Below are 25,521 nucleotides of genomic sequence, written 5' to 3'. Positions count from 1 at the left end.
TCATCTGTATGACTAAACCTATCTAGCTCTGCAACCTTTCACTGGGAATTGTGTAATATTACTGACTCTTTCCTGGGTGAGTATGACTTGAGGCATCTTTTTCATTGATTCCTGTGGTTGTCCTTGGAGTTCCCATGGTTTGCTGTTGTGCAAGCGGCAATTTATTTCATGCGGTCATCAGATGAAATGATAGATGCACGATAGTTACACAACCATGTGCTTATTCATTCGTGCGCATGCTCAAGCAAGGCTACAGAAGGTCTCAGTTCATTAGGTAAGTAATGGGTATGGCATGGGCACTCTGAAGGTATAACAAAGTGAAAAACGAATCAATTCCAAAGAAACTATTCACATCTGCATGCCACATCTGTATGCCCATATGTTTCTTCAGATTGGGAAATTACACTGAGTATACAAAACATTAAGAACACCTGCTCTTTCTATGACATAGACTGACCAGGTGAATCCAGGTGAAAGCTATAATCCCTTTGATCCCACTTGTTAAATTCACTTCAATCAATGTAGATTAGTTATATAAAGGTTTAAAAGTGGAGGAGACAGGTTAAAGAAAGGTTTTTAAACCTTGAAACAACCGAGACATGGATTGTGTATGTGTGTCATTCAGAGGGAGAATGGACAAGACAAAATATTTAAGTGCCTTTGAAAGTAGTTGCCAGGTACACCGGTTTGTGTCAAGAACTGCAACACTGCTGGGTTTTCCTAATGTTTGTTATACTCAGTTTATATGCCTACCAGTAAAAATAGTTGCCTAGGATTACAATTTAAAAAAATGCTATTCGAACCCAAAAGAAATCCTATCAGATTTTGGAACCTATCCTATTTAATCCTATAGGAGTCCAGTAGGACTGGTTCCAAAATCGGATAGGATTTTCTTTTGGATTATAATAGGATTTTTTATTATTGGAATCCTGTAGGATTTTTTGACTAGGTTCGAATGTTATTATTATTTCATTTTTTTGGAGAGCTGAGTTATTTTATTGTTTTTCTGACAGGACAGATGTAAGTACAGATAGGAAGACAGATACAGAAAGTGATTAAGGGCACAGACGCCACACCAGACTCCAACACAGTGTTTTTGATAAGATTATTGTATATAAAATCATTTAGGATAGAATCTTATGGGAATCCAAAAGAACTGGTTCCAAAATCTGATATGATTTTTCTATTGGATTCTAATTGGATCCTTGTATTGGAATGATATAGGATTCTATAGGATTTCAATGTTTTTTTTCTCCTATAGGATTCCTATCAATTTTGTCAATGGGAATTGTATAGATATTTACATCAAATTCTAAAGGATTTATCCTCAAAACTTGGCTATACACTATAGTTAAATTGGCTGCTTAACATATGGAGCACCCGCCCTCCAAACCTCTTAGACAATAACCTATGAAGGTGGACAGTGAACATGTGGACTATAATAACATCATAGGCAACCAATATTGAACTGTCACTTGAGATGGTAAAACTATCTCATAAGGGACACAGTGTGAGTAAACATTTGCATTTGGTGCATGTGTCACACATTGAAATGATTGTGCCAACTGCAACACCAATAGCTGTGAAACGTACTGAGATTGTCTGCAAGGTTATTTACATTTGTGTCAAAAAGGATTCTATTGGCAAAATCACTAATCCTATAGGATTTTTTGACTAGGGTTCTATAGAGCTCGCCAGCTTGTAGTCCTAAAAAACAGAAATTATTTACCTCTGGTTCGTTCAGCCATTCCTATGGGGAAAATTAATGGGGAAAGAATACGATTTTGGAATAAACGCCGAAAATAAGGTTAACACAGGCTTATGAGATCTTATACATTTTTTCTATAAGATAATATCAGTCAGTTAACATGACCTTTATGAATTATGATGCCTTTTTTTGTTATCACATAATTACTTCAGAATTCACAAAAAGTGACGTTAGCTGATGAAGATTATCTCATAGAACACAACATGGGTGCTCTTCTATTTTCGACGTTTATCCAAAAACCCTATAACGAACCATGGCGGAGTTAGTGCCTACAAAAAGACGCCATTACTATTGCTCTCTATTGCCTAGATGGGAAAAAACGGGGAAAGCGCTATATTTAGCGCCTTATGTTCAGCGTGTTGATGTGAGCGGTGCTTTTTCCCGTGTTCGATTTGAAGGATACGTGGCGCGCGCCCGCCCGCCACGAACAGAGGCAGGTTGCGTCAATCGGCTCCTGCTTGCCGGATAACCGCTGTGACAACACTGTGCTCCCCATCCCATTATTCGAGTGTGGACAGGTAATCTCAATGTTGTTGTTCATTTAAATCAATTTCAGTAACACTGAACGTTTTCCATAATGCCTTTTTGCGAATTGATGTTGTAGGCTACCCAATAGATTGCTTTTGTTGATCTATTATCTATTTGTTGTTGTAGGTTATTGAGACAGGTTTGTTGAAGATTGCGGGGCTAAACCTATAGGCTATACATCGTAATATTATGTAATCGATTTAAGGCGTATCTTTCCGTATCTTGCGCTTACTTTCCATTTGACTGAAACCGTTGCTTTCTTTGACTGGGCCTTGTTTTGGTCTCTATCTCAGACAGTAGGCTACATTAGAAGCGATTTATCAATTAATCAAAGGGACACTCCAAATGTTTAATTTAGTAATTGAGTCGTTATGGTAGGAGAATGCATTGGTATTTATCACCACGCTGATAAATGCAGAGAAATTAGCTGAATAAGGCATATTAAGGCAAGTGATCTCCAATCGCGCAAGATTGATGGATGGAGGGAGATGCGCACTCATGAATACGGGGACTGTTTGCTTTGCTGTTCAGTGAGGGGAGGTCCATACCCACACAACAACAATTATATCAATTTGATAAATCAAAATCAAATCAGTTTATCGGTCAGCTAAATGCTTATTTTACTAGCTCCTAACAATGCAGTAAAACAATTAAAATGGGGGGTACAAGAAATCAAGAACAGTGGGACGAAAATGATTAACAAATAGCACTGTAGCAGGAATCAAATGCAATCTTTAAGTATGTGTAATATGCGGGATATTAATCAGGGTCTCCCATGGGGAGCAAGTTCCAATATGACCAAGAGGAAATTCTCAGATCAGGCAGACACTGGTTTTGAAGTTTGCCTCATCACTTGACCAGACTCATGTCCTCTACATAGAGCCCCACAGTGGAGGTATCATAATACCCATAAAACCTAGTGGTCAAACCGGGAAATGGTTCCAATCGTTTTTCCACCATTCATTTTTCCCATAGGGGATTTTAGAAACACTTAAAATAAGGCTATGTTTCGTTTAGGCTTATCCTGGCATGATGTTTTAATAACCATGTAAATATTTCTCGGAAAAGGTGATGTCTAATATTAAGGTACATTTTACATTTTAGCAGACGCTCTTATCCAGAGCGACTTACAGTAGTGAATGATTACATTTCATTTCATAATTTAATTTTTCTGTGCTGGCCCCCCGTGGGAATTGAACCCACAACCCTGGTGTTGCAAACACCATGCTCTACCAACTGAGCTACAGGGAAGGCTAGTATTGAGGTATTGCTCACCTGAGGTAGAGTACCTCATGATAATCTGTAGACCACACTATCTACCAAGAGAGTTCTCATCTATATTTTTGTAGCCGTCTATTTACTACTACAAACCGATGCTAGCACTAAGACCACACTCAATGAACTGTATAAGTCCATGAGCAAACAAGAAAATGCTCATCCAGAAGTGCCGCTCCTAGTGGCCGCGGACTTTAATGCAGGCAAACTTAAATCTGTTGTACCTCATTTCTACCATCATGTCACATGTGCAACCAGAGGAAAAACAATTCTAGACCACCTTTACTCCACACACAGAGACGTGTACAAAGCTCTCCCTCACCCTCCATTTGGAAAATCTGATCATAATTATATCCTCCTGATCCTGCTTACAAGCAAAAACTAAAGCAGAAAGTACCAGTGACTTGCTCAATACGGAAGTGGTCAGATGATGTGGATGCTACGCGACTGTTTTGCTAGCACAGACTGGAATATGTTCCAGGATTCATCCAATGGCATTGAGGAGTATACCACCTCAGTCACCGGCTTCATCAATACGTACATATCCTAACCAGAAGCCATGGACTACAGGCAACATCCGCACCGAGATAAAGGCTATAGCTGCTGCTTTCAAGGAGCGGGACACTAATCTGGACACTTAAAAGAAATCCCATTATACCCTGAGACAAACCATCAAACAGGCAAAGCGTCAATACAGGACTAAGATTGAATCCTACTACACTGATGCTCGTCGGATGTGGCATGGCTTGCAAACTATTACGGACTACAAAGGGAAACCCAGCCGCGAGCTGCCCAGTGACATGAGCCTACCAGACGAGCTAAATGCTTTTTATGCTCGCTTCGAGGCAAGCAACGTTGAAGCATGCATGAGAGCTGTTCTGGACAACTGTGTGATCACGCTCTCCATAGCAGATGTGAGCAAGACCTTTAAACTGGTCAACATTCACAAGGCCGTGGGGCCAGATCGATTACCAGGACGTGTACTCAGAGCATGCGCGGACCAACTGGCAAGTGTCTTCACTGACATTTTCCACCTCTTGAGTCTTCACTGACATTTTCAACCTCTCGAGTCTCTAATATCTACATGTTTCAAGCAGACCACCATAGTCCCTGTGCCCAAGAAAGTGACGGTAACCTGCCTAAATGACTACGTCGGTAGCTATGAAGTGCTTGAAAGGCTGGTCATGGCTCACATCAACACCATCATTCCGGAAACCCAATTCGCATACCCCTCCAGCAGATCCACAGATGATGCAATCTCAATTGCACTCCACACTACCCTTTCCCATCTGGACAAAAGGAACACCTATGTGAGAATGCTGTTCATTGACTACTGCTCAGCATTCAACACCATAGTGCCCACAAAGCTCATCACTAAGCTAAGGACCCTGGGACTAAACACCTCCCTCTGCAACTGGATCCTGGACTTCCTGAAGGGCCGTCCCAGGTGGTAAGGGTAGGCTACAATACATCTGCCACGCTGATCCTCAACATGGGGCCACTCAGGGGTATGTGCATAGTCCCCTCCTGTACTCCCTGTTCACCCATGACTGCATGGTGAAGCACGACTCCAAGACCATCATTAAGTTTGCTGACGACACAACGGTGGTAGGTCTCAACACCGACAACGACGAGACAGCCGATAGGGAGGAGATCAGAGACCTGGCAGTGTGGTGTCAGGACAACAACCTCTCCCTCAATGTGAGCAAGACAATGGAGATGATCGTGGACTACAGGAAAAGGAAGGCTGAACACGCCCTCATTCACATCGATGGGGCTGTAGTGGAGTGGGTCGAGCGTTTCAAGTACCTTGGTGTCCACATCACCAACAAACTATCACCGTCCAAACACACCAATAAAGTCATGATGAACGCACGACAATGCCTTTTCCCCCTCAGGAGACTGATAAGATTTGGCATGGGTCCCCAGATCCTCAAAAAGTTCTACAGCTGCACCATCGAGAGTATCCTGACCGGTTGCATTACCGCCTGGTATGACAACTGCTCGGCATCCGACGTAAGGCGCTACAGAGTGTAATGCGTACAGCCCAGTACATCACTGGGGCCAAGCTTCCTGCCATCCAGGACCTATATACTAGACGGTGTCAGAGGAAGGCCCAAAAAATTGTCAGACGCCAGTCACCCAAGTCATAAACTGTACTCTCTGCTATCGCACGGCAAGCCCAAGTCTAGGCCCAAAAGGCTCCTTAACTGCTTCTACCCCCAAGCCATAAGACTACTGAACAATTAATCAAATGGCCACCCGGACTATTTTCATTGACCCCACCCCCATCTATTGTTTTTACACTGCTGCTACTCGCTGTTTATTTTCTATGCATTGTCACTTTACCCCTAGCTACATGTACAAATTACCTCGACTGACTTGTACCCCTGCACATTGACTTGGTACCACTGGGCAGAGCTAAATGTACTTGGTGGTGCAGTAACCAAAAAAGGTTGGGATCCACTGGCCTACTGCACAAACCTCAATGTTTATTCAGCCTTTATGTTTGAAGCCTGAATAATTTTGCACGCCCAATTTTTCAGTTTTTTATTTGTTAAAAAAGTTTGAAATATCCAATAAATTTCGTTCCACTTCATGATTGTGTCCCACTTGTTGTTGATTCTTCACAAAAAAATTACAGTTTTATATCTTTATGTTTGAAGCCTGAAATGTGGCAAAAGGTCGAAAAGTTCAAGGGGGCCGAATACTTTCGCAAGGCACTGTATATATATATACATTTCTACTACTATAGACTGTTATATATACCAGACATTTATTTATACACTGGATTCTTGACATAGTTCAATCTAATATACTGTATCTACTGCTGTACATATCATTCTTAGCTGATCTTGTATAAATTCTCCCGTTGTACATATGTAGCGAACATGAGTCAGTCATGGTCAAGTGATGAGGTAGCCCACCATGACCTACGAGGGAATTTCCTCTTGGTCTAACGGTCTAAGACAGAGATCAAATCAAATGTTATTTGTCATATGCTCCGAATACAACAGGTGTAGACCTTACTGTGAAATGCTTACTTACAAGCCCTTAAGCAACAATGAAGTTTTAAGAAAATAGAGTTAAGAAAATATCTCCTAAATAAACTAAACTAAAAATAAGTAACACAATAAAATAACAATAATGAGGCTATATACAGGGGGTACTTCTGCCCAGAGTACCCTTGAAGTATCCCCCCATGTGCATTTTACCATTAAGCCCAGTGGTGCAACTTTCACTGGGGACGAGGGGCATGTCCCCCCCCCCCACATTCTGAAATTGCATTTCTGTCCCCCCCAGTTTTATCATTGGAATGTGATACAAGACAAGGCAACAGTGTGCTTTAGGACCATCCGGACGCCTTCGAGCAGTCGGGTAGGCTGTTTTGAGTGTTTATCCGACTGGATAAAAAATGTGGTCCCCCCCACTTCAGAAAACAAAGTTGCACCCCTATGGTTTCATGAGTCTTCTCAAGTACCCCTGGTTGCAAAATAGTGCAGTAGGCTATAAGCCCAATACATTAACACTGCAAATTGGCTACGCTTGAATTGCCCTGTCAATGTTGTTCTTAGACCCTTTTGAAATAATATTTTTTTACTGGACTGATGGCCTTCATCTGGTCAGTCTGAGGGGAAGGAGGGAGCAGCGGTGAGGCTGCCTCTCACCCGACTCACTGTCCCTCCTCTCCCCTCCCTACATTGAAAAAAGGGGACACAGTCTTCCAGCTGATGGCGAAACTATGACCAGAGAAGTGAAATATTCCTCAATATTAAAAAAGGTTAGCAAGTAATAACAACGCAAGCTCATTTAAAACTGTTGAACAAAGTGTTGACAGTGCTGAATAGCAACTTAAACATGAACTTACTCATAAAAACAGCAGCTCTTTGCTGTATTCGTTGAGTTTCTCTCTAGTCATGTTTTTAATCGTTTTGAAATCTCGCATTATCAACTTTGCTGTGTGTTCGAGGCGTCTTTTTATAGTCTATGGTGCAAGGAAACTATGCAGACACAGTAATCTGAGTTATCTGATTGGCCAACGGTAAGCCTATAGGTGCACTTGATTTGATCTCTGGGCCTGCCAGGTGGGCAGAGTTTTACCTTCAAATCAAATCAAATTTTATTGGTCACATACACATGGTTAGCAGATGTTATTGCGAGTGTAGCGAAATGCTTGTGCTTCTAGTTCCACCAGTGCAGTAATATCTAACAAGTAATCTAACAATTCCACAACTACCTAATACACAAATCTAAGTGAAGGAATGGAATAAGAATATATAAATATAAATATATGTATGAGCAATGACAGAGCGGTGTAGGCAAGATGCAATAGATGGTATAAAATACAGTATATGTATATATATATATGAGATGAGTAATGCAAGATATGTAAACATTATATAAAGTGGCATTATTAAAGTGACTAGTGATCCATTTATTAAAGTGGCCAATGATTTCAAGTCTGAATGTAGGCAGCAGCCTCCCTGTGTTAGTGAATGCTGTTTAACAGTCTGATGGCCTTGAGATAGAATCTGTTTTTCAGTCTCTCGGTCCCAGCTTTGATGCACCTGTACCGACCTCGCCTTCTGGATGGTAACGGGGTGAACAGGCAGTGGCTTGGGTGGTTGTTGTCCTTGATGATCATTTTGGCCTTCCTGTGACATCGGGTGCTGTAGGTGTCCTGGAGGGCAAGTAATTTGCCCCCGGTGATGTGTTGTGCAGACCGCACCACCCTCTGGAGAGCCCTGCGGTTGTGGGCGGTGCAGTTGTCGTACAGGATGCTCTCAATTGTGTATCTGTAAAAGTTTGTGAGGGTTTTAGGTGACAAGCCACATTTTTTTCAGCCTCCTCACACACACACATCCAATGCTGCTGTCCCATGCTATAGAGCAGTGATCACCAACCGGTCGATCAGCCAATCCTAGTCCATCACTAAACATTTCTGTAAAAAAACAACAACGATAAAGCCTTGCATTCCAATTTTTTTAATTCATTTCACTCTGTTGATGGTAGGTGTACACTGTCTGTGTGGGTGGACCATTTCAGTTTGTCCGTGATGTGTACGCTGAGGAACTTAAAACTTTCCACCTTGTCCACTGCTGTCCCGTCGATGTGGATAGGGGGGTGCTTCCTCTGCTGTTTCCTGAAGTCCACGATCATCTCCTTTGTTTTGTTGACGATGAGTGAGACGATGAAATGGTTCAAAATGAGAACACTTTGCCTTCCTAGCTGTAGGGCTTGTATCAAGTGCAACTCTTCCTTGCTTTCGCCCCTTGTGAATGGGAGTGGGACCGGCGAGGATATCATGTTACCAAAAGGTGTCCGCTACTCCAAAAATCCCACTCCACTCACGCACGTAGATCAACGGAGTTAATCTTGTAAATAGTAACCTTTAGCTTGGGTGTGTTTTTTTTGCGAGTTAGTGTGCATCACCTTGTAGACAGCTAGTGATGGCTGTTCAACAGTCTAATGGCCTAGTAATAGAAGCAGTTTTTCTGTCGCCGGTAGGACGATAGCCGAGTGAACAGTCCATGGCTTGGGTGGCTGAGATCCTTAATGATCTTCTTGGCCACCCTTTGACTCTGGGTTCTGTAGATGTCCTGGAGGGCAGGCAGCAGTGATGCGTTGTGAAGTGTGACTAAAGTCCATTACTAGGCAACCAGACCTTCAATCAAATAATGTTATGGTCTCTAATGGTCTTCGATAGTGAAAGTCCCAAACAAACACTGTATAGTGATTTGCAATGGTAATGGTATTGGGTTCTATTAGGATCGGCACAACATTTTAGTCCCTTGCCCATTTCTCCATTAACATTTTGGGTTTGTAGGAAAAGGTCTTCATATGAGAATTGTACCATAGGGATAACCCTCTCAGAGAGCTGCCACTTGTTGGACTATTCAAGACGAGTTGGGTTGAAGCATTAGAGACAACCTGAATTTCTTTCATAGAGGTCTGGCTTGAATTGTGAGGATGACCACACAATGAATTTTCATAATGAGCCAAATCTATTGGTTTTCTACCCAAAGTTGCAAAGGAAATTATGTGATCTATTTAATAAACACAAGAGACCAGCAAAATGATAAAAGAGTGTGGCGGTATAGCAGGAACAGTGGCATCTAGTGGTCAAAACCTGGTACTTCCACAATACTTTATGTTAAATAATGCAAGCGACTTCAATGGCTAATTTCTCTGAATAGGGGAAAAAAACGATCTCCAGATTCACAGGGAATACATTACATAGTATGGAGAAGCAATACTTACAAGCCACAGCGTCATACTACTTGTCAAACATAGAGATCGGATACTGTATACTGGTTGTTGGGGTGGGATGGCATGGGGTGTGGGGGACCCGTGGGTGGCTTTTGAATTTCTTTTGGGAATTCCTTCATGTCTTACTCATGGGTAGAAAGAAGTTTGGTCAAAATCGGATGTTGGGTACTATATTTATTGAATATTATCTGAATTCTATAAATTAAAATGGCCATTTTGGGTGCAATCAATTAGCTTAATTTCTCAGAGATCAAATTATATTTCAACAAAATACATTTTCAGGAATGCTAATTGTAACTGTTACTTACTACAAATCTGAAATAAGTGTCGAATTCCCCTTTCCTGTACTTTTTTAAGTGAAACGAACCTTAAGCAAACTTTCTTGTTTACTTTTTGTTAATAAAATACTTTTTCAATTATAGTTTTTAATCCCGGTCCTGAGTTAATGTGTAGCGGCTAATTATATAGCTAATAGGCTAAGGGGAATGAAGCTTCAGTAATGAATGTGATAATGGCTAGGGTCATTTAAAAAAAAGTTTTCCAGTAAATGTGCTTCAATTTTCTTAAAATGTATTGGATGGGGGGAGACCACACTAAAACTCAGACCCTGACTATGGCCCTGGTCATACAGGGTAATGAAACCTTTGTGTAATTTTGTAATTTTGATGAATTATCCCTTTAAGCCTCACACACAGACTTCATGTTGGCTCTAACTATGATTATGTCTATGAAGTGTGAATCAAGGACACATACCGTCTTGTTCACTCTCTTTAGCTTGTCATATTTAATTTGGAGGTTCCCAGCCGCTGTCTTCTCCATAAATATGAATAATAGCAGCATCAATGTTTCAGCAGTCACAGACACTTCTGAGGATCGAGCTCTCAAACATTATCTACTCCTTTCACCCTCCCCTCTCCTCTTCTCTCTGTAGGATGGAAGGACTGCTGGACCAATGGCTATGGAAGGAGGAGTACTGGCTGCCTCCGGGGGTCACCTGGAAGGACATAGAGATCGAGGGGGACCGCTACCCTCTACCCCGGGACCTCTTCTACACCCTGCCGCTGGCTCTGGGCTTCATCGTCCTGCGCTACGTCTTTGAGAGGTGAGGGGGCGCGGGGGTCCTCCCCCCTTTTTTAAAGGAACTCAGTCCGGCTTTCAACTTATTGTTAAAATATTTAATAGAAGAATGCACAATGTGTCATTTCTAAATTGGATAGTGCATCATCAGTTTTCCTCTTGTCATGTTAGTCATTTCATACCTTAGAGCTATTTATAACTTGTCAGAAATGTGTTCATTCAAATATCACATGAATACACATTAGAAATGTCTACATTTATAGAATTGCAAGAAAATGAGCATCAACTGCAAAAGTTTGGGAACCCCTGTCTTATTGGATAGTACATCCCCGTTTTGTCCCGTTAACTTTGTGTTTAGTGACTAGGACTCTGTCTGCTGTCGGCTTTTGCCCTTTGGAAGTATTCCAAGTAGACTACATGCCTGATGAGTAGTCAGTTTTTGCTGGGGCTGTAAAATGTCTCTCTGTTAGGTTCACATTGACTCAGGCTGTGGCAGAAGGCTGATGGTGTGTCTGTCTGTCAGGCTGATGGACAGCAGATAGACATGGGTTGGGTTACAGCAGACGCTGAGGATGATATGCACTCAAGGGTTTCCCAGAAGCCGCTGGATATCAAAAATACCATTCTTCCTCATCTGAACTTTTATTTATTCAGGGGAGCCAAATTATTCAGGGGATCCAAAATGGTGCCCTGAAAACAAACAGTTCCCAAATCAACATATTCATTCAATAAAACAGCAAAACAAAGAAACTACAAGATACAAGAGATACACTACATTTCAACAACACAAATACATTATTACAATCAACCAAAACACTTGCAAACTTCAGTGAATTCATTCATCATCAGCGTTCTAAACTGGTCTATTGCCACCGGGGATTCAAGATGTAATGAGAATGGTAAATTATTCCAAACTCAAGGCTGGTTTACCTACTGTAGGTTGGTAGAGACACGAGGGACCTCAAGAGTTAACCAACCCTTTGAGCGGGTTTGGTGCCTACATTAATTATACTTTAACAGAGAAGTGAGATATTTTGGAAGCTTGTACAGTAGAGCTTTGTAAACAAAAAGGAAGAAATTAAGGAATTTAGAGCGGTCTAGCCGACCTTCTGATAAAGGATGTGGTGATGAGTATTAAACCTCTCACCTCTGATAAAGCGAATCCACAGTACTTAAGACAGAATTCTGTAGTAAACTGTAGTATACTGTAGAATACCATACTACACACTGTAGTAATCCTCAATCATGTGTTGTACTTAGTATATAATGTTGCAGTATACTATAGAATACTATAATAAATACTACAGTATTATCCACCGAAAAAACACTATTGTAAATACTACAGATGTCACGTCCTGACCAGTATAAGGGTTATTTGTTACTGTAGTTTGGTCAGGACGTGGCAGAGTGTATTTGTTTTATGTGGTTCGGGGTGGTGGTTTATTTAGTAGGGCGTTTGATTTATTATTTCCAGGTTTTGGTTTATGTTCTATGTTTTGTACTTCTATGTTCCTTCTGGGTTGGTGTATTTCTATGTGTAGGTTAATGGGAGGTTGGACTCTCAATTGGAGGCAGGTGCTTTCTCGTTGCCTCTGATTGAGAGTCCTATATATGGGTAATTGTTTGGTGTAGTGTTGTGGGAGATTGTTTCTTGTTTTGCCTGTGTGAGTGTGATAAGACTGTTTTATTGATCGGTCGTTCTTCATTTTTGTTATTTTGGTGTTTTCTTTGTTTAAAATAAAATACAAGATGAGCATCCACATTCCTGCTGAGTTTTGGTCCTCCGTTCCCGACGACAACCTTTACAACAGAAATGTTCACACAAACACTACAGTCTGAAAAAACACATTTTTTCAACTATAGTAAATAATACAGTATTTTATTTGCATATACCCTGCCTAACCCCCAACACACACACACACACACACACACACACACACACACACACACACACACACACACACACACACACACACACACACACACACACACACACACACACACACACACACACACACTTCTATGTCAAAGATAATAAAACAGAAACACTTTAGCAAATACTACAGTAAATGCTTCAGTATACTACAGTCTGCAAAAACACTACAGTAAATACTATAATATATCGCACTACAGTCATCAAAAACAATACAGTAAATACTACAGTAAACTACAGTCCGCAAAAACACTACAGTAATTACTATAGTATACACTACATTTTTTTTTACTACATTATTATACTATAGTATACTGTAAATAGTACAGTATACTACAGTAAATACTACAGGACCTACTACAGGAGAAAATACAGGTCCTGTAGAGAAATAGGATACTGGTTTCAATGGCATATGGAATGGCATATGGAAGTCTTTATAAAATAATTGCCTGCATGTTTGCCTGCATGTTTGGTTGGATTTTGGCTAGGTTTTGAAGCAAGGTAAGACATGCCTCATAATATGTAGTAAAAGGTTCAGGTTTCAAACAATTAAGTAAATAGTTCCAAAATGCATACTGCATCCAGCTCATTGCAAAGTGGTGGGTGATGCACTGAAGCCTACCTTGTTGCCTGCACTTGAATGGCGAATGGGAAGCGCGTTTCAATTACCAGTTGAGAAATAAAAATCGTAGTTCTTTTTAATCGTGGCCATTGTTTTTCTTTTTTCTTTTTACACGCGATCGCCTTTATAATTGTTGCACAATGATTGGGCTTATTAAACCACATGTTTTACTCCAGCAGCAACAAACAGCGTTTGAGCTGTATCAGCAGCTCTCGTGCTATATCAACAGTTATTTCAGTCAATGAATAGGCTAAAATGTATTATTTAACAATGGGATTCTTTTTCTCTCCCGGACAATTGGCCGGCACCAATTTTATTTATCAGCTTTAAATTTTTTCTATCTGCAAAAAGCTGGCTATTACCGGCTAACGGAAACCTTGAACCCAAGGTCATACATGAAGTGTTGCACATTGAAGTTCTAAAATGTCACTTTGTAATAAAGCCCGGATACAATTTAGGTAGTTTATTATCTCTAATGCAGGCAATGAGACAATGGTCACTGAGCTCGTTAGCAAAGATTCCATTGGTTGTATACTTATGAGGGGGCGTTTGTCAGAATGATACCCACCCCCCCAAAATGTCTGTGTGTTTTAAATTGGGGCGGGTTTAGTTATCAGTTAATTTAAATGTAGCGCAGTACAAATATCTTTCAGTTTATCTGATACTGGCATCAACCAATCCAGGTTAAGATCAGCCAACATTAATAATTCAGATTTAGCATAGTTAGACTGCAAGTCAGACAATTTGCTAAGAGCAATTGGGAGCAAAACAGGAAAACACTGCACACAGGGATCTGTTCCCAGGTGTGTAATAACAACATCATTATAACAACGATTCAACGATTTAGAAAACAGTTTCTAAAACCTGATGACGATCATAGGGTCGAAACATAGTTATAAGTAAATGTACTTGGGAGCGTTTATCCAGCTTTTTTAAATGGGAAATTAAAAACAGGGCCAGGAGTTTCTCCTGACCCAGAAAAGCTCTATAATCCTGACACAGATCTGTTGCAGTCAAATTTGCTAATAAACCCATGGGAGCATTCTAACAATGCGCAGGTGTTTTTCTTCTTGTCCTCATGGCATTTATTGTACATTGCACCTGTGGACATTAGCTGTAGATGTTTGTACTGTACACTACATTAGAGCTGGAAGCCTTGCGGAGGCAGAGGCCAGACATGTAAAGTGGAGGGCTCAGGCATGGAGACAGGAAGAACAGAAGTCTGATGGAGCGATTGATAGGGCACTCATTTTTTGCATGTTTTTCACTGCATCTCCTCACGGTTTATTGGTGTACTGTATTGTACCTGGGCAGGGCTGAGCTGCAGGCGTACGTGTTTCACGAGGTGAGGTGAGATACGCAGGGCCAGGGCAGGGAGGGGTTTGTTTACATGCGAGTAGTAGTCAGTGGGGACTTCATTAGCAGCAGGTGTTTCCTTTGGGGTTCCTGTAACCGGAAAGCCCTGGAGTCTCCGAGCTAAATTACTCTGAACTTCCATCACTTCTGATCTCCCTGCCTGCCCACTTACCTATGATTATCTCTCAGGTAGAGGTACGCACACACACAGAGACACGCGCGCGCGCACACACACACACACACACACACACACACACACACACACACACACACACACACACACACACACACACACACACACACACACACACACACACACACACACACACACACACACACAAACATAGATCAAGTGTCCCTGGAGGTGTAGTATCAATTAAGCACACAGGTTGTCTGGCCCAATGTGACACTAAGTGTATGGGAATGGGACAGGCTCCAGTGGTTGTCAGTTCATTTGTTATGTTATGTTGAAGACTGACATGGAGTGACATGAGGAGCTCTCGTGTTCTTGCTCTTTGTTGTTGAGGAGATAATGGTTATGCCTTAATTGATATTCTATTCCAGGAATTTTTCCTAACCACCTGACTGTTTTTCACCCCACCTGACGTACCCAATGAAAACTCCGGGGCCTGTTATAGGCTATAATATAACTAGGGCCTGGAGTTTATTGTAGAATGTAAAACACCCAGTCTGAAGCTATTCACCAATAGTGCCCAGTGCACTTCCTTTGACCAAAATACTGCAGCTTTGGTCAAAAGCAGTGTGACATATGGAAAATAGGGGGTAACTGACATTTGCCTTTGCATTGAACTACTGCAGAACTCCATTTTCTGTCTGTCTTCCCTACAGGTTCATAGCCATGCCACTAAGCAGACAGCTGGGGGTGAGAGACAGGGTGCGGGTTCGAGCCCAGCCTGTCCCAAAGCTGGAGACATTTTACAAACAGAACAAACAGCAACCCTCACAGGTCAGTTATAAATCTCCTTCATCCATCTGTCACTCTGGGATATGGAATACCTTTATAGAATTGTAGAAACATGTATGATTGATTCTGAAATTCATAAGGAGTATGTTTTAGCAAAGATCTTATACAAGCATCTACACATAGCTTTACAGATATTGCAGCTAGTACTCATGAGATAAGATGCGAGATGAGATGAGATACAATTTCTCCCCTGGAGAATCTCTATTGCTTCATGAGTATAGCCCTCAAGTACAATTATAAACTGGGTGGTTCGAGCCCTGAATGCTGATTGGCTGAAAGCCGTGGTATATCAGACTGTATACCATGTGTATGACAAAACATGTATTTTTACTGCTCTAATTACATTGCTAACCAGTTTAGAAAATAGAAACTCTATTGCTTCATGAGTATAGCCCTCAAGTAGAATTAGAGCATTGGTGCATAAAGGTTGAGTTGTAATTATATGGTTCACTGGGTGAATGGGGATCAGGTTGAAGTTAAAGTAGTTTTTGCTATAATAGGGAACCGTTATATGGAACTCGTTTAGGGGTATCAGGTTAGGGTTGGGTTTAGGGTCTACTATTGTGGGTTGTAGTACACCAGGAAATGATAAAATAGTTGTTTATTAGCCAGGTATATTTGGTGGAATAGGATAAATAATAGAGTACTTCCTTGGGTAAAACCCTTAAATGCTTTGGCAGGCATTGTTCTAATGGCCTATCCCTTCCTTGTCAATCAGTTAGGTACAGGTGCAGGTCATATTTTATGGCTTGGCTCTGTTCACATGGAAATGTTCCACCCTTTTTACTCATTAGGAGTAACAAGGCAGAATTTGCAAGTGTTGACATGTTGGACTGTACATCTGCTGAGGCATGTGTCTCCTCGTTTACATGTACAAATCTCTGATAGTAGAAATACCATAGTATATGGATATACACAAATCCTATTCTCTCTGTGCATTTAGACATTGTCTTTGGTCTATTGTTGAACCAGGTTATGTTGTTGGTGCAGTATTACCTGGCTGTCAGTCTCTGTGTTAGAACTTCTTCCTGCCTCATTTGTAAACCTCACATTTTCATGAAGCGCAGACGCGCCCTGGATTGTCCGTGAAGGTTAATGCTCTCAACATATACAATCACCAGGACTGCACTAGCCACACCCATATTGTGTAACCATCTCATCGGTATGTCACGATGATAAAATCAAATCACATCAGTTCCGAACAAGGTTTAGGTGAGCAGTTTGTCTGTCTCTGTGTTCTGCTGTTACTCAGGAGTGACATACTCCTACTAATACTAGGAGCCCTCTAGAGTAATTAGGTATCTCCCCACACAAGAGCCATTCTACAGTACAGTAGAAGCATGAGCCTAAGGTAGTGTAAAGTGCCACCCACATGAACAAATGCTATATTATAAATACTGTAATATTCACTAGGGTTTTTGCTGACTTTACAGTAGTATTCACTGTAGTATTTTTGCAGACTAAAGTGTGTTTACTGTTGTATATGGTAGTATTTACTGTTAACTATAGGGTTTTTGCAGACATTACTGTAGTATTTACTAGACTGTTTTTTTATCTGTATTATCTTCGACATAGAAATGGAGGCGTTCTCTTTCAGGAAACCTACTGGAGAAATACTAAAGACCACATTTTGCATAACCTGTAGGACTGGGATCTGAACCAATAGTTCAGCGCTTCTGTGCTTTTCTATGACCTGTAGGGAACACAGTATGGTCTATACTTGGCATGTAGATTTCTCACTTATGGGTGGCACAAAATGTGGTATGGGGAATGGGCAGGGTATATGCAAATGAAATACTGTAGTATTTACTATAGTAAAAAAAAGAGTAGTGTTTTTGCAGACTAGTGTTTTTGCGTACATTACTGACAGTGCGGTGTTTTTTTTTAATACTGTAGTATTTACTGTTGTATTCTACAGTATACTACAACATTCTATAGTAAGCACTACACATGATTGAGGGATACTAGCGAAAGAGGAAAGGCGATACCTAGTCAGTTGCACAACTGAATGCATTCAACCGAAATGCGTCTTCCTCATTTAACCCCAATCAGAGAGGTGCGGGGTGCTACCTTAATCAACATCCACGCCATTGGCGCCCAGGGATCAGTTGTTGTTAGGGGTTAACTGCCTTGCTCAACTGCAAAACGGCAGATTTTTACATCTTGCCATCTCAGGGATTTGAACCAGGGACTTTTCGGTTACTGGCCCAATGTTCTTAACTGCTAAGCTACCTGCTGCCCCCACAGTGTGTAGTATAGTATTCTACAGTATACTACAGTTTACTATAGAACTTCATAGTAAGTACTGTAGTATTCTATATTAAACTGTAGTATTTTTTTTATGTGAGCAGGGAGGAGCGGAGGGTAGAGGGTATAGCTTGCACTGAGCAGGGATCGGCGGAAGGCAAATGGAGGGATTTAACATATTTGTCATTTTAACAATCGTCCTTTTTTTACATACAAAAAAATATTGCAATTCTGCTCTAATGAAGCTGTGATAAAACACCTATTGAGATCATTTAATGTGCTGAAGAAGGTAATGGATTATCTCCCTGACAAATCTGTATATGAAAGATATGCTGAGGGTCTTCTTAGGAAAGGAGCAGCAGAGCTTCTCTCTCTGAGGTGATTTGGTCCTGTCTGTGTTCAGAGTGAGGTCCTGGGCCTGGGGAAGCATTGTGGTCTCAGTCAGCGCCAGATAGAAACGTGGTTCCGCCAACGCCGCAACCAAGACAGGCCGAGCAACACCAAGAAGTTTTGTGAAGCCTCGTGAGTCAGCTCTCATGTATTCAGTTCTATGTATTCATGTAATCTATTTCATTTCAATGTATAGTTTATAGAAAGCATATTAGCTTATCTTATGACAAATATTTTGTTTTGTTTTTGCAGTTGGAGGTTCGTTTTCTACCTCATTGCATTTGTAGCAGCGCTTGCCTCCCTGATTGATGTGAGTATATTAAGCACATTCACTTTGGCTACCTTTACCCTAAACAGTGCTACTGCTTCTTGTACTACTACTAAGAGGCCCTCACTGTGACTATTTGTTCTGTCCCTCTATCCCTCAGACCCCCTGGTTCTGGGACCACAGAGAGTGCTGGCAGGGCTACCCCAAACAAGTGAGTAGAACAGTTCACTTTAACTTTCAGTTGACCAGTGGTTTCCAAACATGTTTGTCCTGTCACTCATCAAAAGCCTGTGGAATTGTCCTGTCACCCACTAAATAAATACATCCAATGTTTCTAGTGACAACCCAATCTACTGTATAGCCACAATAAGCCGCATCCCACACCATTGAGTCTCGAGTCCCAAAACACGATTTAGGAATCTGGAAAACACTGCTTTGGACAATCTCAGGAAACGTTCTCTTTCTGCTGTGCTGCACCGCTATTGACAGCTATGTCTGGAGGAATTGAACAACGCCCCTCCAGATAACAGTTATGACATTCCTACAGGGGATTTAACCTCTCGTCCTCCTTCCCTAGAAGGGGATGACCTGAAACAGAAAACACTACAAGTACAAATGACACAGCATCTCTTTCTACACTTAAACCTATTATGGCACTGTAACTCCCTAATGCTGTTGACCTTCCCCTGTTATGTGCCTTGCAGGGAGGGAGGGTGGGATTTCTAGGGGTTAAATGGCTCAGTAAACTTCCCTCTATTGTCTATGGAGCGTTGGAGAGTACTGTTTGGTGGTGGGTGTTTGGGTCACTTCACGACCATTTTGGTTTATCACCTCTTTCTATATATGTACACATCCGCTCTGATTTGAATGTTAAACTTTGACTGTGGAAGCGTGGGGGAACACTTGCTAAAGGAAGGGGGCTTCAAAGCTTCCACTTTAAAGCTTTGGTTGGGAATATGAGGGGGTTTAAACAAAGCAGCAATCAGCAATCTACATTTTTGTCATTTAGCAGACATTCTTATCCAGAGTGACTTACAGGAACAATTAGGGTTAAGTGCCTTGCTCAAAGGCACATAGACAGATCTTTTGCCTAGTCGGTTCTGGGATTCAAACCAGCGACCTTTGGTTACTGGCCCGCCCCAGGGGTGCGTTGCTTCAAAGCTTGTGCTTCACGGTGTGTGGAATCCTGAGTTTCTCTATTTCAGTCGAGGGTTACCCCCCAAACATAGAGCCCCCTGTTGTAAATGCTCAGCTGTGTGAACTCTCAGGCCTGGCAGTGGGCTGGGTGTCTAACTGCTGCTGCGGGGTAAAGGCCTCCTTGGTAAACTCCCCTGACTGACTGATCTCTCCCAGTGCACAGGTGGGGGATGGAGTCACAGTCAGTCCACACATTAACTCCTTCCTACCTGGGCTGTGTCTCACTCGTCTCAAAAGGCCTCCTTCCTCTCCCTGGTTTATTTTTTTTTTGTCATCTACCAGTGGAGGCTGCTGAGGGGAGGAAGGCTCATAATAATGCCTGGAACGGAGCAAATGGAATGGCATCAAACACCTGGAAACCATGGAAACCATGTGTTGGATGTTTTTGCTACCATTCCAGTCATTCCATTCCAGCCATTACCACTTAGCCAATTAAGATGCCACCAACCTCCTGTGTCATCTATGCTTTTGTGTGAGAACCAGACAGGTGAAAGCAAATCCCCCCATGTAGACTTCCGTTCCCAAAAAGCCTACAACTTTACTTTTATGTCAGATCGGTGCAGATAAAGGTGAGGAGGCAATTAAAGGAAGCCACTTTAGACTATTGGGATGCACCCCCCGGAGTCATGCTCAGTCACCTTCAACCCCCCTGGTGTTTGTTTTGTTTCTGTCTGTCCCTGCAGCCTGTCGCTGAGGCTCACTACTGGTATTACATCACAGAGCTGGGTTTCTATTGGTCCCTGCTGCTCTGTGTCACTGTGGATGTGAAGCGGAAGGTATGTGTCAGTCCTGTCTCCGCACGCACGCACGCACGCACGCACACACACACACAAACGCACACACACGTCTCCATTCACAGTGACTCAGTCCAATCCACAGAACAGCATCAGCTTTCACTGAAAAAAATCACTACTTTCTCTTCCAGATTACAGTTAGTGTTCACAGCAGATTCCCAGCTTGTTTTACTGAAACGTTCATGTCATTTTTATAGTCATGTTTCCCTAAAGGAACTGCCCACAGAGGTGGTTGATGCTTTCAAGGATAACTATGTATCTGGACGATGTCCAATGAGGTTTAGTAATTAGAAACAAGTCCAGCCCCTCAGGACCCAGATTACCTGCCCCCTCCTCTCCTCATCCTCTCCTGCTATTCCCTCCCCTCATGGAGACCAACCCCCCCCCCTGGCCTGCTTTGGTCGGACTCAGCTCTCTGTCCATGATCTGAAAAACAGTCAACCTCTCCACTCTGAAACTCATCAGGAACACCCTGTAAAGATAAACTGCTATTTCAGACAACCAGCAGACGCAAGCAGGAGAGGTTCACAGATGTTGTCACATATATCTGATTTGTACGGTTTTTAAGCAACCTTTTCTGTATTCTCTGCCATTGATAAATCACTCCATACAGGAGAAAGATGACTGATTTACGGCACCAGAAGCGCAGAACTGCTGAAGCCCAGGTTATAGTATATCCTCTATAGCTGTGTGGTTTGTGTGTGTTTTCAGGATTTCAAGGAACAGATCATCCACCACATCGCTACCATTTTGCTCATCGGTTTCTCGTACTGTGCCAATTATGTGCGCGTTGGCACACTGGTGATACTAGTCCATGATTCTTCAGACTTCCTCCTGGAGGTAGGAGCTCAGTCTCAGTTTACAAGTCACACACAAATCATACAGACACAGGGAACTAAAGGGGGAATGATATCGCTTATCATAAATGCATGTGGTCAAGCTAATTTGGCACTACCATTTTCCCACAGACTGTTTTGATGGGTTGTGTGGTTATTTAAGCAAGGTTCTTTGTTTACATGTAGGACACTGTAAGCTTGATTTGAATACAGGGATTGTTTATTAACATAACTTAATCTTATTTTGACTGCGAATCACATTATTTTGTTCATACAGATGTAGGATCTTAATTTGAGCCAGTTTGCTACAGCAGGAAAATGATCCTGCAGCAACAGGAAATGTGGATTATGATGTGGATTATAATTAAGTGTTGATACATTTTTCCATAGGGCTAATCAAGTCTGAAATTTCAAAGTAGAAATTACAAACTTTAGAAGCCTTTTTAAAACTCAAATACACTACAAGTTTTCATTTCCAAATGAAGACCCTGCATCTGTAGGCTCATAGCGATCAAAGACATATGATTATATTTAGCAATTTTATGTGGTAAAAGGAAAACATGTCTTGGGGGTGAACTTCTCTTAACTCTCCCAAGAGACTTTCAGCTCTGAAATAGAACTCCTACTTTCACATGTATTCCTAAAGAAATGTTTAAATGACCTCAGTAAAGCAGTGTAGTATTGCCCTGATGTTATCTCACAATGATCATTGTCTCCATCATCTTGGGCCTGATGAAATATGTATGGCTTGTCATGTCAGGATCCAGGCGTGACATAATGCTTCCTTTAGAAGCAGTCAATGGGAGACATTGGGTCAGAAGGGGACATTGGTTGTCAGTGTGTGCTAGAGAGAACCCCTCCATCAGAGAGTATGGACTGGGAGGTCATACAATATGTTGGAGAACATTACTGTGTGCTATCATTTGTGCAGCCACTGTGCGATATTGGTCAACCCAGCTGGTAACACATAATGACTGTATCAGTACTAGTGCCTCATGAGGGTGGTGAATAAGGCCAACTCTGATAGGAGTATTATTATATTTCACTTACAGTCTGCCAAGATGTTCAACTACGCTGGCTGGAGGAAGACATGTGACACACTGTTTGTCATCTTCGCCCTGGTCTTCCTACTAACACGACTAGTGGTCTTCCCTGGCAGGTGAGACTGGATGCTTTCTCACACAGTCATTTGACAATTTATTAGGAGTGTATTACAAAGGTCAGTCATAATGAAAGAAGTAATAAGATTACTCAGGGTCTATCCTTTTCTGACAGTTTACACTTGTAACTCAAATGTAGGCCTACATGCAAATATTCCAATACATCTGATGTACGCACATCTCAAGTCAGAACATAGCACATAGTGTGCACTATAAATCAGTTAAGGGAATGTGTTCAGAAGTATCACTTAGGGAATGTTAAAAACGCAAGGCTTGAGGTTGGATTCATTTCCAGTTTTCTATGCCCCTTCTTGCCCCTTCAGAATAGTCCACTCCACCCTGGTTGTGTCCTTGGATTTCTTCCAGCCTTTCTTTGGCTACTACTTCTTCAATGCCCTGCTGTTGGTGCTGCAAGCTCTGCACATCTTCTGGGCCTGGCTGATCCTTCGCATGGTCTACAAGTTTGTCTTTATGGGCAAGGTCAGTAGACTAAAGTCATTATCTGCCTTACTTACTAATAGTGATTTCATCGGATGCCATGATACAGTAGAATAATAGATCACATGCTCACTCGTATTATTTGTCAGAAGTAGTTGGGTGATGAATCATCTTAGGAAAGCCCACAATGAAATAAATGGACAGTGCACCAGAAATATTCTTCAATGATTCATTTATTCTTTGTACAGACGTGCTTTCGTCCAACTGCGGCCAAAACACGTCCGTACAAAGAATACATTCGTCATTGAAGATGATTATGGTGCACTGTCCATTTCTTTCATTGTACACCTTGGAAGTATCACAGGGGACTGCCTTTAAGGCATGGTGTTTGTAAGATTTATTGGCATTATCAATACATTCTGTGCTATACCATCTGGTTATGTTCCATTTGTTGATTTGTTTTGCAGCCTTAAACGGTCACTTACATGTATCTTTATGCTGTAGGTGGAGAAAGACGAGCGCAGCGATGAAGAAAGCGAGCCAGAGGAGGAAGAGGAGAAAGAGGAGGAAGAGGAGACTAGCTGGGAGCAAAGAAAGGGTGCACTCAATTCCAAATTGGCTTCGCTTGCCAACAATTGTGTCCTGAACAACCTAACCAACCAGAGAAATATGAACAGCAGACTGCCCAAAGCCAGATAGTACCCCTCTCTTTTCGCACTAGGTTAAACTTAGAACGATTTCCTCTCCTTCCACAGTATATGCTGGTAAGATATAATTCATTTATATGGCTTACATATTACCAATGTGGTCCATTTATGATTTCATTAATGGTTTCAGATAATACTTCACTTCACTACGTTTGGAGTACATAACTGTTCACTGCACTGTCAAAATAATGTTCTGGTCAAACATGAAGAACACGGGTTTTACTTTAAGATGAAGTATGTTTTTCTAGATTTTATATTTAGAATTGATTTGTTTTTGTTTGGATTGTGTGTAAATAGTTAAAGACATTAACTCAAATCAAAGTTTCTTGGTTGCGTACACCAATTAGCAGATGTTATGGCAGGTGCAGCGAAATGCTTGTGTTTCTAGCTTCAACAGTGCAGTAATATCTAGCAATAAAAAAAACAATACACATAATCCAGAAAAAAAAGAAACATTTTATTTTATTTTTTTAATGAAAAATGATCTGAATGAGCAATGTCAAAGACTGTTATATATATATATATATACAAACAGTACCAGTCAAAAGTTTGGATGCACCTATTCAAGGGTTTTTTGTTGTTTTGACTATTTTTTACATTTTAGAATAATAGTCAAGACATCAAAACTATGAAATAATACATATGGAATCATGTAGTAACCAAAAAATATATTTTACATTTTAGATTCTTCAAACTAGCCACCCTTTGCCTTGATGACAGCTTTGAACACTCTTGGCATTCTCTCAACCAGCTTCATGAGGAATGCTTTTCCAACAATCTTGAAGGAGTTCCCACATATGTTGAGCACTTGTTGGCTGCTTTTCCTTCACTCTGCGGTCTAACTCAACCCAAGCCATTTCAATTGGGTTGAGGTTGGGTGATTGAGAGGGCAGGTCATCTGATGCAGCACTTCATCACTCTCCTTCTTGGTCAAATAGCCTGAAGGTGTATTTTAGGTTGAAAAACAAATGATAGTCACACTAAGCACAAACCAGATGGGATGGTGTATCGCTGCAGAATGCTGTGGTAGCCGTGCTGGTTAAGTGTGCCTTGAATTCTAAATAAATCACTGACAGTGTCACCAGCAAAGCACTCCCACACCATTACACCTCCTCATCACTTCACGGTGGGAACCACACATGCAGAGATCATCCGTCCACCTACTCTGCATCTCACAAAAACAAGGCGGTTGGAACCAAAAATCTCAAATTTGGACTCATCAGACCGAAGGACAGATTTCCACTGGTCTAACGTCCAATGCTTGTGTTTCTTGGCCCAAGCAAGTCTCTTCTTATTATTGGTGTCCTTTAGTAGTGGTTTCTTTGCTGCAATTCGACCATGAAGGCCTAATTCACATAGTCTCCTCTGAAAAGTTGATGTTGAGATTTGTCTGTTACTTGAACTCTGTGAAGCATTTATTTGGGCTGCAATCTGAGGTGCAGTTAACTCTAATGAACTTATCCTCTGCAGCAGAGGTAACTCTGGGTGAGAGCCAGTTATGAGAGCCAGTTTCATCATAGCGCTTGATGGTTTTTGCAACTGCACATTTTCCAGATTAACTGACCTTCATGTCTTAAAGTAACGATGGACTGTCATTTGTCTTTGCTTATTTGAGCTGTTCTTGCCATAATATGGACTTGGTCTTTACCAAATATGGCTATCTTCTGTAT

General features: G+C 41.5%; 1 protein-coding gene across 1 annotated transcript; it reads left to right on the top strand.

Annotated features, from left to right (window-relative positions):
- Window positions 1-2,118: 2,118 nt before the first annotated feature.
- On the top strand, window positions 2,119-24,342 carry LOC106613711 (ceramide synthase 2). The gene is made up of 11 exons (XM_014216248.2): window positions 2,119-2,286; window positions 10,773-10,943; window positions 15,679-15,796; window positions 18,465-18,583; window positions 18,704-18,761; window positions 18,880-18,930; window positions 20,600-20,692; window positions 21,422-21,550; window positions 22,599-22,705; window positions 23,030-23,186; window positions 23,649-24,342. The coding sequence occupies exons 2-11, from the start codon at window positions 10,774-10,776 to the stop codon at window positions 23,841-23,843; spliced, it is 1,197 nt and encodes a 398-aa protein (XP_014071723.1). The 5' UTR covers window positions 2,119-2,286; window position 10,773; the 3' UTR covers window positions 23,844-24,342.
- The last annotated feature ends 1,179 nt before the right edge of the window (window positions 24,343-25,521 follow it).

Source organism: Salmo salar, chromosome ssa10 (genome assembly GCF_905237065.1).
Source record: "Salmo salar chromosome ssa10, Ssal_v3.1, whole genome shotgun sequence".
Taxonomy (NCBI): domain Eukaryota; kingdom Metazoa; phylum Chordata; class Actinopteri; order Salmoniformes; family Salmonidae; genus Salmo; species Salmo salar.
Note: the sequence above shows the minus strand (reverse complement) of the source record. Positions and strands in the feature narration are given on the sequence as shown.

Excerpts from the sequence above, each read along its gene's own strand:
- LOC106613711 (XM_014216248.2), top strand. The coding sequence starts at position 10,774 with ATGGAAGGACTGCTGGACCAATGGCTATGGAAGGAGGAGTACTGGCTG. Across the intron at positions 15,797-18,464 it reads ACAAACAGCAACCCTCACAG|AGTGAGGTCCTGGGCCTGGG; the intron begins GTCAGTTATAAA and ends GTCTGTGTTCAG. Across the intron at positions 21,551-22,598 it reads CTTCAGACTTCCTCCTGGAG|TCTGCCAAGATGTTCAACTA; the intron begins GTAGGAGCTCAG and ends TTTCACTTACAG.